Here is a 13,289-nt window from a genome sequence, read left to right on the forward strand (position 1 = left end):
AGGTCAATAGCTACGTAAATTGAAAGGAAAACTATAATATGTGCCAGTGGGAGTCAGCACTAAGGAAGGGTATGATTAGTGTGCTCTGGTGTTTTTTGTTTTTTTTTTTTTTAAGATTTTATTTATTCATGAGAGATACAGAGAGAGATAGACAGAGGCAGAGACACAGGCAGAGGGAGAGAAGCAGGCTCCATGCAGGGAGCCTGATGTGGGATTCGATCCCGGGACTCCAGGATCACACCTTGGGCCAAAGGCAGGCGCTAAACCATTGAGCCACCCAGGGATCCCAATGTGCTCTGGTTTTGAAAATGAGGTCTCCGCTGAGTGGACTTGGGTGGTCAGTTAGATAGCAAGGTCCCCAGTGCTAAAGCTGTCACTCGGCTCCACTGTGCTGACTGGGAAAGGAAAGCAGCTCCAAGCGGGGTCTTCCAGGGAGCTGGCCACGGGAAGTCACAACGAGGGTGAGCAGGACCACTAAAGCTCATCTGTTTGATGCTTCCCTTTTCACCAAGGATGGTGCCACATTCTCTGGAAAGCCACAGAAAGAGTGAATGCTAACCCTATCCATTATGCACCTTCGAAGGGATGAGGTTAAAAGTTAAAACGCACAAGAGGGTAGCATCACGGAGTGCTGCTGTCTTGAGGACAGCCAGTCTGTGGATGCCCAGACACAGGAGCGCCAGCCATGCCATTGGCTTGGGCGTGGAGCAATGGGGCAGCCTACTTCAATTACTAGGATTGCCCAAGGAAAGAGGAAAGAGATTCTTGCGGTGGGAGAGAAAACCCCGCCAACAACAGCCAAATTTCTGGGGAACATAAGAGAGAAAATGGGAACCCAGTGGTCTTCTGGGGGGGGTGGCACTGTCTCCTGCCATCATGCTTGTCCAAGAGAGCAGCTCTTGGCATGAAAGCCAACCCTGTATAAAACACATACGTGTGCAGGCTACAGAATTCAACGCTGAGAAGTCTAGGAGGATGAGCATTTCTCCAGGTGCCCTCCTCTCCCTGCACCCACATTTCCACTGTCGGAGTTCTGAAAGAAAATACACAAAGTTTACGTCACCCACAGAACATGAAAGAAATTCGTGAACATGCTGAAGAAATCCAAACAAACACAGCTATGTTTGCTAGTCAGATTCATAAAGAGAAAGAGGGGGGGACTGTAAACACAGATACACAAAATAACCGTACAGAGGACCGTGGAAGTCTGCAGCGGCACATTGCCCTGGCGAGCCCCGGCCTCGGAATGCCACCGACAGACACAAACCCTCAGTTCGGGTGTAGACAGAGGGGGGCGGGGGCGGGCGTGTGGCTGGGGTGGGAGGTTCATGTCTACCCTGAATGAAGTGGTTTATAAAAGAGTCTATATAATACCAGACCATCCACATGTTAAAGAGCAAACCAAGGCAGCTCACAAACATAAAGGATCTCAGATTGCCAAATCATGAGCAGAACAGAGAAAGGAATTTTAAAAGTAACATTGGACACTGAATCACGGGAAAATGTGGTGTTTTTTTTTTTTTGTTTGTTCGTTTTCTGATACTCTTGACCCAAGTTCAAGATTAAGTTGGCTTTCCTGGTGTCCTGCGACATTTCAGAAACTGAACACCCTGGGGTCATTCACAAGTAGAGAAACCTCAGTGTGCCTCCCCCCCAACTCCTACTCCCTGAACCGAAAATACCTTTGGAGGTCAGGCTGAGCTCCTTTGGGATAAATCCACCACATTTTAAATAGCTCTGTGCATGCAGGTTCTTCTTCTGCTTGCAGAGTTATTGTAAAATTGACAGTGGAAAAACACGGAGTGCGCATTTTTCACACCAGAGTCCTTTGGTATGAATCATTCACTGCAGCCGAAATCCCCCCAGCTTGTGTGGACAATCTCTGCATTGAGTGAACCGGAGTATTTGTTGACTGAGCTTTTTTTTTTTTTTTTTTTTTTTTTTTAACCTGAGATTCTTCTAACACATTGCAGACAAGGATCTTGGGTTAGGTGTCTACAAGATTCCAGTCTTGTCCCAAGATGGTCACCCTCTTCTGAGATCTCCTCTCCACAGTTACTGTTCAGCTTTCCTGCTTTCTGACCCTTTGACCACAGTCCAAACTATGAGCGGCACATTTACAGATGAAGGCACCACTGTAATGCACAAGTTTGTTCCGCATAGAAAGGATAAAACTTTTTCCTTCCTCTTTTAAAATAAGCCAGGGGACATACCCATGTATATCCATATGTCAGACAAATACATGCTCTTTTTGGGTGGGTTTTTGTGTGTGTCGACCTTACGAATGTCATATTAAAAAATTCTGACCAAATGCAGGACCTGGGAACCCTGGAAACTGTGTGGGTACTTAAGAATCTCACATTCCCTGGGCCTCTCTTGGGCTCACCGGGTGTCTGCTGTGGAAGACTTTGTCTCCCATGGAGGGGAAGAACCAAAGAAAGATTGCACCAGAAATTCCTCACTCTCAGGAGGATGGGGATTCCCCTTGCCTTGAGCAGAAATGACAAGAGAGCGAACTCGAGGAGGGAATGTCAGGATGCCTTTTCTAGCTCTGAAAGCAAGTCGTGGATAGAGAGTTAATTTCCTCTGGCTGAGTGACCCACATGGAGAAGGCTGCACAATGGCAATAAACACTAACCTTTTCAAGATTCCTCTCAGCCCCCCAAAGACCTGCCAGCTGGCTTGGCTTTGCCAGACCGCCTCATCCTGGGACCATTGAGGAGGCCCCCCCGGAGCGTGGGGCTTGACAGTAAACAAAGCTGGAGATTCGGTGGTAAACCAACTGGGAAAAGGCCTCCCCAGCTCAGCCCTCTGGACCTGGCTGCCCACTGGGCCGCCCTGCCCCTAATCGGTGCAGAGCCTCAGGCGTGGGGCACCTGGAGAATGTTCAGAATCCTGAAGAGGTTGGCTCTCACCCCGGGAGTCCGGACCCAGGGCAGAGCGCTGGTCTGGTCGGAAGAGCAGAGGTGATGGATGGGCAGGTAGGGATGTCGGAATTTCCCATCTGCTGCTAAGGGAAGTCGCGGTCCTCCTTCGCCCGCTTATTTGCATGGCACCTTTTCCAAGTCAGACTTGTGCACTTTCCAGAAAGCCGTCGTCAATAAAGAGCCTCGCGGAGGGGCCTGCTGCAGGAGGCGCCGATAAAGACATCGCTGCGGGCTAAGATCAGTGTATTGACATCACACAGTTATATTTCAGTGGGATCCCTAGAGGACACTTCCTGCCAGTAAACACCTGGTTTATTGAGTATTTCTGTATTTTTTCTTCATGCTTAGAGTGCTTATTATCCTCCTCATAAATCCTGCAACCTTTTTAATTTTAAAATCGGAATGTAGGGACGCCTGGGTGGCTCAGCAGTTGAGTGTCTGCCTTTGGCCCAGGGCGTGATCCCGGGATCCAGGATCGAGTCCCACATCCAGAAGGTTCCCTGCATGGAACCTGCTTCTGCCTGTGTCTCTGCCTCTCTTTCTGTGTCTGTCACGAATAAATAAAATCTTTTAAAAATAAATAAATGGAATGAAATAAAATCAGAATGTAGTGAAATCAGTTGTGATTGCCCAGCCTTTATCCATTCGCTGCAGTGACTGGCGTGGCCTCTGACCCTGGGCTGCTCCGTGCGCCCGTGGCCTGGGCCGCAGTGTCCCAGGACCTGCCTGGGGCCCAACCGCGCTGGCAAACGGTGGCTGGGTGAAAGCACAGGAGGGCCCTTTTAACGTGACTGCACCTCGAAGCATTAGCAGATCTGGTGGCTGTAATCCTCTTAGAGCTCCCACTGCCGTCCAAGCCTGCACCGGGTGTGAATGTGGGCCGCATTTAATAAGAACGCCTCCATGAGTCCCAAGAAAGCAGACACAGGAGCTTCGGAGAGAAACAAGGCCACCCCTGCCACAAAGCGACCAGAAGCCTTCCAAATGTCAATACACTGGCGCATTTTTCCAAACTTGCTGCTGGAGCGGCCTTTAACATCCCCAACGCCCTGCTGTGATCCACCAGCTACAAAAGTCGATTGTTAATTGTCTGGCCACTACAGAGCAGCTCGTTTTAATATAGTCATGACATGAATGGGACCCAAGCTCCCCTTTGCCCCTCCCCTGAGGCACCTTGCATCTTGGAGGGAGAAGGGGGCACTTGGTTGGCTCTGGTACAATGGGGGCTAGTGTTGAGGTCAGCGATAAATAAGGGGTAACATTGTTTGCCCTGCTGGCAATCAGCAAGCCTTCCTTAAGGATTGAAATAACTTACATTTCTGGAGCAGGCAGCTGAGTAATTGAGAAAGAAGACTCTGTTCCTCTTTTCAAGAGAATCTCTCCCTTTTCTCTCTCTCTCTCTCTCTGTCTCTCTCTCTCTCTCTCTCTCTGTCTCTCTCTCCTCCTTTCTCTCTCTCTCTCTCTGTGATTCACACACTTCTTTCTGACCCCCCTCCACCACCCCCCCACAACTCCTCAATTGCTGCTCTTCTTACTCTATTATGTAGAGCAAACCAGCTCTCCTCCCCTAATTTCTCTCCTAAAGAGAGTCTGGCTCAAAGGCTTGAGGCGTGGATGTGAAGAGTATGTTGCTTCAAGGGCCACTCCAGTGGAAACAAAAACCTTATGAGTAGGGGGATTGGGACTCACGCGTCCAACTAACCCATGTGACGGAGGCGGCAAAGAAAGACATCTTTTCCTTGCTTAATACTATGGTTCTCTTTTACATACAGGCTCTGAAGACTGTTCAAAAAACTTCACAAGCCCCAATGGGACCATCGAATCCCCTGGGTTTCCTGAGAAGTACCCACACAACTTGGATTGCACCTTTACCATCCTGGCCAAACCCAAGATGGAGATCATCCTGCAGTTCCTGACCTTTGACTTGGAGCACGACCCTTTGCAGGTGGGAGAGGGAGACTGCAAATACGATTGGCTGGACATTTGGGACGGCATTCCGCATGGTGAGTGATGTCGCTGTCACGAGGCGCTTCTCGGTAGCTTCATCTTTGCCTGTGAATTGCTTTGGTAACAATAAAAAAAAAAAAAGAGAACAAAGACTTCAAAGCTCCTTAGGGTTTGTGTATGACCCATGATGACTTTCTTTATTCTTCACCGAGGATGATTTCAGAGAAATTGCAGGAAGGCAGTTTCCTTTCTTGGAAAGATTTCTTTGGAGAAGCATAGGAGGAGACTGAGTAGATACTTGGATAAGGAGGAGAGAGCCTATCAGTAATGTTCTTTTCTGCCCTGGGTTGTCAGGATTTCCACAGAAAGTGACTCAGTGACCACCCTCTCTGCTCAAATAGGATGCGAGAGCCAGGCTGACTAGATTGGGATGCTGGCTCTGCTATAAGTAGCTCTGCAACCCTGGGCAGGTCACTTAAACCCTGTGTCTTATCCATATAAATAAGCTGCCTTCATCATCATTATTATTACTGTGATTTTTCTATTATTATTAGAGTCATAGATGTCAAAAAGAAGTATCACTCAAGGCCCAAAGGAACCAGTACTTCTCAGGTGGAGACCAATGTTAGGTCTTAAGAAAGTGAGAAAACCAATCGTTCACTTTTGTCGTCAGCCACAGCGTTTTGCACTGTGAGGGAGGCTTGATGGCTAAGCAGTTTGATTTCCCAAGAAAAGCATAAGACTAGGTCAGAAAACTTGGACCTGAGTCTCAGCTTAGTTATTTCCTAACTGTATGAACATGGAAAAGTCACGTGACCACTCCGAACCTCAGTTTATTCTTCTCTAAGACAGACATTATTATGATAGCTTTCTGGCCCGTCCCCAGAACAGAGCAAGAGAAGAGAATGAGGCCAGGTCAAGAAAAATACAGCTGTCCCTTCAATAACACAGAGGTTAAGAGGGCTAGTTGCCCATGCAGCTGAAAATCTGCATAGGACTTCGGACTCCCCAGAAATGTAAGTGCTAATGGCCTACTGTTGACTGGAAGCCCGACCAATGACATAAATAATCAATTAACACATATTCTGTGTGTTATCTATACTGTATTCTTACAATAAAGTAAGCTGGAGAAAAGAAAATGGTGTTAAGAAAACCATAAGGAAGAGAAAATACATTCACGGTACTGTATTTGTCGAAAACAATCCATGTATAAGTGGGCCACGCGCTTCAAACCCGTATTGTTCAAGGGTCAACTGTACCTTTTAATGTGCAGGGAAAATATTAGATATTATTCTTTAAGTCTATCTTTGGGCATTCTTTTATGCCAAGGCATACCCAAAAGATGCCCTGTGAAGTGACCTGCGATTGTGGCCAGGGTGAATGTATTGAAAATGAGTTTGACATTTCCATTTCTACGGCCCTGTCTTTCTCTTGTGTGTCCAGTCGGCCCTCTGATTGGGAAGTACTGTGGGACTAAAACACCATCTGAACTCCGCTCGTCGACAGGGATCCTCTCCCTGACCTTCCATACAGATATGGCGGTGGCCAAGGATGGCTTCTCTGCACGCTACTACCTGGTCCACCAAGACCCACCAGAGAGTGAGTTGGCCAGTTGGGAACCTCTGTCCTGTCCTTCCATCAGGCCTTTGAGGATGTGCGGTGAAGAGAGGCCAGCCTCTGGGAGAGGAGAGGGAAATTCTCCAGAATTTGTTGCAGCCTCTGAGTTCACAGAGAAGTTCAGGGAAGGGGGGCTGTATCCTCTTGCTAGGCAGAGACCTATACAAGTCAAACAAGTGTCGGCTGGGTGTTCAGGTCTTGCACCAAGAATTAGTTATTCCCAGCGTAAGTCACAGGACCATCTCACACTTCAGTTTTCTCATCTGTGAATGAAAAGAGATCTATATCAATTCCCCGCTCTATTCTAACATTTTTTGAGTCTTCTCTCCCTAAGTTTCTGTGGCCATGGTCAGAAAACTGAGCAATTTTTAAACTTCCCTTGTATATATATTTTACATTAAACATCTCCAGCCCTGGGAAGGTTTCTCCAACTAGACTGGCACATGCTTGGATTTTCACTTCATGCTTCAATATACACAGTTTCCAAGCTTCTACTGTGTGCCAGGTACTGTGCAAAGCATAGAGTGTAGCTCTGACCCCGGTATCCTGGAACTGCCCATCGAGACCATGAGTTTCCTGCCTACACCCACATCTACTCTGAACTTCATCTTTAGATCAGCTCCTCTAGGACATGTGCTTCAGATGTACTGCCATTTCCACTTAGAAACCCAAATGATAACTTTAAGTACTAAAGAAATACTTTAAGGATGACTGGAGCTGGGGAAATCCTGCCATGGGTTGTGGACAGCTTACCACGTGCACAGCTACAGACATGGCAGCCCGGCCTGCTGGAAAGGTGATGGGTTTTGTGCCAGGTTTTTTTCTTTTGTTCTTCTTCAAAGAGCTCATGAAGATTGAGTAACGGGGAAATAGTATTGCAAATTGCACCAGGTTCTGCAACTGGCCAGTACAGTCACAGAGCTCAAGAATGGGTTTGATACCTGAAAAAATTGCTGGTCTTTATCAGACACCTACACGTGCAGAAATTAACCAGTGTCTGCAGCCTGAATGGGAAGGACAGCAATTGAACTTATAGCCAAAGTCAGTGACTTCTGGATCCATTTGCCCAGACAGGTGCAAGGGAAGAGAGTGACATGCGTGTGCTCCTAGAGAGTGTCCCAAAGACAGGTATTTACTGCTTTGTAATGTCAGTCTTCTGTGCCAGAAATTGAGACAGTTGAGTGAAAGAATGAAGCAAAAGTGCCTCCTGGGTGTTTATTAAGAAAGCAGGCTTCCCACGATGTATCAGCCCACCCAGATTGCCACGAGTCTATCACACGTTTACCTGTATTTCAATAACGGTGCATCTGGCATCTGTGAGCATCCGTAGCCTGCAGCACCAACAGTTCTTGTGCTTTAGATTGTATTTTTAATTTGTATGATGATTCTTATTTACCCACAGCCTGACTTCTTTTAGGTCCAATTTAGTTTCTTTCAGACCCAGAGGGGTTGTCAAGCTCTATGACTTGGCAGAGATGTTTTTTAAATGGGAATGTATAATTAGGTCTCTAAGATGAGGGAGTTCCTGCAAAGACTTGTCCCTAGAAGGGAGCAACGTTTTCAGGGTCTCAGGAGTTTGAGATTGAGAGGTCTAACTCTGCCCTTGATCGTCTCCCTTCCCTAGACTTTCAGTGCAATGTCCCTCTGGGAATGGAATCTGGCCGGATTGCCAATGAACAGATTAGTGCCTCATCCACCTACTCTGATGAAAGGTGGACACCTCAACAAAGCCGGCTCCATGGCGATGACAATGGCTGGACACCCAACTTGGACTCCAGCAAGGAGTACCTCCAGGTACTCAGATATTGGAGGGTGGGCAGAGTGTGAGTGTTGTGGTGGGCAAGGGAGGTGGTTCCTCGGCTAGAGTGGACAGAGGACACAAAGAAAACAAACACAGCGTGCTTGAGAGCTCCATTCATTCATCCATCCAAACAAACACATACACCAGGCCCAAATAGACTTAGCGAGGCACTGTGCTAACTGCTGGGATAAAACGATGAGTAAGACAGACACTGTCACTGCCCTTGTGAAGACTACCAGGCCTTGGAGAAGTTATTTGGCCTGGGTGCTGTTTGCCTCTCAATATAGATATCCAAGGAACATTCTATAAACAGTTCCAGATCTTCCTCATTCTTGGCACAGGGAGGCATCAGAGACTTGGTCGGGGGAGGGCTTTTTCCTAAGGGCAGACTTGTTGAGTTGCTAGCTGAGCATGGCAGCTTCTCGTGATCTTTGCTGTTTGGAGGGAGCCCTGCCAGGAAGTTTTTGCACATAGCTATCGGAAGAACACATGAGAAAATGTCCCTACCGGGAATGAAACTCTAGTCACCCAGATGCTCTGTAGCATCTTTTCAGACTATTGTTTGCTTTGCTTCTGAATAAGACTTGCAGTTTATGTTGAATAATCCCCCCCGCCCCTGAAACTATAGACTGGTCCAGTTCTCATCCCTTGGGGAAGAGCAAGCTGCTAGACCCGTGCTAGAGCAATGACTGCTTTTATGACACACACCAGACAGCCTTGTGACCCATTGACAAGCCTGTCCTAGTTCTGATGTGACACGGTGACCTCTGCTCTGAGGAGGACATTACAGAGCAGACAACAGGACAGGGACAAGTACCACTTAGAAACTTCCAGGGAGTCCGCAGAGGTTCTAACAGCACAACCCTAAAGCCATTTGTCACTATCTTTTCTCTGCCCCTCCAAAAACGCTTCTCATCCTGCAGAGCTTCCAGAATGTTCTCCTTTTTAATCAATGTTCCATTGATTTTACTCCTTATTTTTGGTCCTCAGTCATAAGCTCCCTCTTATTGCTATCCAGCTGTTTATACAGCACTGCTTACTTCTTTTGAATTGCATAATGTGCTGAACACATATTAAGTACCAATAAATGCTTCCCGAATCAAATTTCACCAGTGAGTGTTGGCTAAATTTTGATCACACAGAGGTTGCCATTAAGAAACACTGCAGCCAACAAAGGAATGACATCCAGCAATTTCCAAATGGGTTTGGTGTTGTGGGAAGAGAGGTGCCTCAAAATGTTGGCCATCTTCCTCATGGAGCAAAAGGTCAGGACTTGGTGCATAAGCCTAATTGCTTGGGCAGACTCTGGATGCCCTTTGACCCTTGAGTGACCTGAGTGACTAAATACACAAAAGAGTGATGGACCGAGGGGAGGGGAGGCGAGGTAGCCCTGAACTGAGACCTTGCAACTAGCGCATCCTAAGTGGATTGGAGTGGACTGGAGTGGATTTAGCCATTGTTCCTTCAAACAGCATCTATTTTTACTACACAAAGCAGGTTGTAGTTCAGTAAGAAGAGGTCACAGTTCTAGATGTTCAAGGATCCCTTCAAGGTAAACTGAACGGTTTGTCCCATTTGGATTTGCAAAAAAGAGAAAAAAAGAGTCAAGTTACAGTTTCAAAGGTGTCCAATCTAGTGTCTAATACATTGAGTTTAACCATCCAGACTGGAATTGCAGGCTGATACGGATCACACTGATGCTGGGGGATCACAGACACGAGTTGTAAGCTAAGTATTACGGTTTTATCCTTTGAAGCTGAAAAGCAAGAGGCTGCCCTCCAGTCAGGAGCCACGGGGCCCTGATTCCTCCTCTGCTCTTCCTCAGGTGGACCTGCGCTTCCTAACCATGCTCACAGCCATTGCCACACAGGGAGCGATTTCCAGGGAAACCCAAAACGGCTACTATGTCAAATCCTACAAGCTGGAAGTCAGCACGAATGGGGAAGACTGGATGGTGTACCGGCATGGCAAAAACCACAAGGTAAACCCATTTCCTTCCCCACCCCTACCTCCACCCACTCCTGTCCCCAAAGGCATGCTGCTGGGGTGGCGCAGGAGCCTGGGGACAAGAGGAGCTTCGAGTGGACCCCACAGAGGGGAGGAGGCTTGTTCAGTGAGGCTCAAATAATTGATGGAGGCACAGGAGGCAGTGGCCCTGAAAGTATTCTTTCTTATGCTAAAGCGATTGGAAAACACCGTTTCTCCGACAGCCTGGCTGCCGTGGCGTGTTGCACCGCAGAGAGAGAGAGAGCGCGAGCGAGAGAGCGAGCGTGAGCTTGCAGAGTGCTCTCCGACTGCAAATGAAGGGGAAAATGTGTCCCCAGTCCGCGCCTCCCCATACAGGATTCATTGAGCATTTATGGCCTGAGTCCCTTCCACATGCTGGGTTAACAATCACAAAACCACATGAAACTGTAGCTCAGGAGTTACCGAGGTCTGGAAATGAAAGGGCACAAATCCTGAGAGGGAATCACAATGTCCCAAAGAAGAAAGAGGACAATAAATACTGAGGAGGAATTCAGTTTGTCAGGGATGGGATCTGAACTGGCAATCACGCTTGGCAGCAAGGCATTGAGTTCTCTCGGCTGGTGTCTTCAGTGGCTGTGGCTCCCGGAGGTGTGTCCGTGGGGGCCATGTGGGGCTTTTGTTGTACACAGGGATGGATGTCTGGCGCTCGGCTTTCTTAAGACACATGGCATTCTGGCGTTGAGCAGGCCTGCAGCCGTCACTGGCAGTCCCGGTTATGGGGTGCACTCGGGGGAGGGGGCCTGGGTGGCTCAGTCGGTTCAGCGTCAGCCTTCGGCTCAGGTCATGACCCGGGGTCCTGGGATGGGGCCCTATATCAGGCTCCCTGCTCAGCGGGAGCCTACTTCTCCCTCTCCCTCTGCCCCTCCCCCCCCCACTTGCACTCTCTGGCTCTATCTCTCTGTCAAATAAATAAATCTTAAAAAAAAATAATAATAAGGTGCACTCAGCATATGGGGGCCTTATTGGAAACAGCTGGTAGTCTCGCCTGGGCAGGGGGAGAACTCTGTCTCGCGCTGGCTCTCAGCTGTGGGAGGAGAGTGCTCATCCTTTCCTGGATGGAAGCGGGGTCCAGCAAAGGGACTGTCCTCTTTAGTGCTGTGGTTCCACCGGGCCCCTGACCTGTCGGGTTGTGAATTGCCAAAATGGGACACATGCGACCAAACCTAGAAAAGCTGGAGATCTTTTCCAAACACATCCTCCTCGGCTCCTGCCACTGCTCCGAGGTTGCTTGGCCTCCCTGGTACGACAGGAAGCATCGGATGGAGAAAATGCTGAACCATAATGTCAGCACTGATTCACTTGGGAAGTGTGAGTTTTTAAAGCAGTGGATTTTTTTTATTATTAAAATCGCCATAGTAACATGGCACCATTCAGCTGAAAACCATGGCTTCTAGATATTACCAGGTATCTCTCTCTCTCACACACACACATGCATACATACGTACACATATGCACGCACATGCACACACACATACTTCCTCCATTTCACAAATAAAGAAAGTGAGGTATGTAGCAGTTGAAAGACCTCCCCACCTTGACATATTCACCTGGGTCTGGCTTCTCATTGACTTCTTTTGTTTCGGTTGCAGATATCACTTGGAAATGGCAAGACTGGGTTGGCACTGGGTGCTGGGAGCATGGACTGGGTCGTCATCCCACCCGACTCTTGCCCATGCCTTGTCTCCCCACCCACCCTGTTCAGTAAGAAACTGGAGGGCAGGCGAGGGCCGGTGCTGAGTAGGGGCGGGCCCTGGGGGAGAAGGAGGAGGTTCACCTGACTGCCTCCCTGTCCAGGCTCAATGACTAAGCAGCGCTGGCCAGAGGGATACTGTAGCATAAGCTGATTTTAAAAGCACGCAGATGGACTGGGATGCTATTTAAAACACTATTTGTAGGAAATCTGCTTTTGGAAATACCTTAGCACTGCACATTTTGACAGAATGCTGTCCTCTCTGGCTTTATCCCTGGTATTCGGTCTGCAGGGAAGATATTCCTGAGAATTGAATTGAGCTTGCTGGGCTCCTTTGGAATCATTATCAACTTTTTCATATTGGAAATACCATTTTGTCTCTCTCTCTCTCACCTCCCCTTCTCGCCCTTGGCTAGAGTCCCTTCCTCAGTGGCCAAGAGGTAATTTCATTTTTGTTTGGCTGTTGTTTGGCTTTTTAGCAAATCAGTCCTACTCACATAAAAAGCCGTGGGGCAGAGGAAAAAACCCCTCTCCCCCCAGTAGATATTCATTCTCTGGCTACCTAGATGGAGGCAGGAGGATGGAAAGCTTGCCAATTAGGCATCGCCCCCTCCCCACGCTCCCTTGCCCCACTGCGGGGGTGGTGGGCGACGAAGGGGACCTGCCCGTGCGCCCTGGGGGGTGAGTGCTGGGCTCCTGCATTAGCAGGTCTCTCTCCCAGATGTCTGTATTTGACGTGCAGATCCCGCACCGTTCATGGAGCGTCAGCGCAGCTCTCTGGTCTGTTCGGGTTGAAGTAGTTGAGTGAACCGTGCCAAATAGATTTGTCAAGTCTGCTGCAGTTTGATTTGATGCCACGAAGGGGAGGTGGCCGAGGAGGGGAGCTGGGGGCAGCTGGGGGGGGGAGAGGCTTGGTCCATGCCGTCTATGCCGCTTGCAACCACTGAGTTTCTCTTTGTAGCCACTGGCTGGTGGGCGCCGGGCCAAGCTAACGGGTGCTAGGTGGTGGGCTTGAAAGCACAATTCAGACAGCAGGACCTGTGAGCAAAGCAGAGCGGAGGTAGAGGCAGCAGCCTGCGCCACTCGTGCAGGGGGAGGGTTTGCAGACGCAAATCCGTGCACAGGGTGCGAAGAGGGGATATGGGGCTGTTTGGGGCAGAAATGTGGGAACTTGATTTCAACTCCCTGGTCACTGTCAACACCAGTGCTGTGTACCAAAGACCAAGGGATTGGGAAAATCGGAGAAAAACAAGATTAATGAGTGCTGAAGGTGGCGGGG

The 13,289-nt window shown here is 48.7% G+C and overlaps 1 protein-coding gene across 3 annotated transcripts in view; it reads left to right on the forward strand.

Moving 5' to 3' along the window:
• The window catches only part of NRP2 (neuropilin 2), a 115,457-nt gene that overhangs the window by 36,159 nt on the left and 66,009 nt on the right, over nt 1–13,289 (forward strand). For all 3 annotated transcript variants that reach the window (XM_055345186.1, XM_055345188.1, XM_055345187.1), the window contains exons 4-7: nt 4,700–4,930; nt 6,318–6,473; nt 8,116–8,285; nt 10,118–10,273. In XM_055345186.1, the coding sequence (XP_055201161.1) occupies nt 4,700–4,930; nt 6,318–6,473; nt 8,116–8,285; nt 10,118–10,273 (713 nt within the window). The remainder of the gene's footprint in view (nt 1–4,699; nt 4,931–6,317; nt 6,474–8,115; nt 8,286–10,117; nt 10,274–13,289) is intronic.

Source organism: Nyctereutes procyonoides, unplaced genomic scaffold (genome assembly GCF_905146905.1).
Source record: "Nyctereutes procyonoides isolate TBG_1078 unplaced genomic scaffold, NYPRO_anot_genome, whole genome shotgun sequence".
Classification (NCBI taxonomy): domain Eukaryota; kingdom Metazoa; phylum Chordata; class Mammalia; order Carnivora; family Canidae; genus Nyctereutes; species Nyctereutes procyonoides.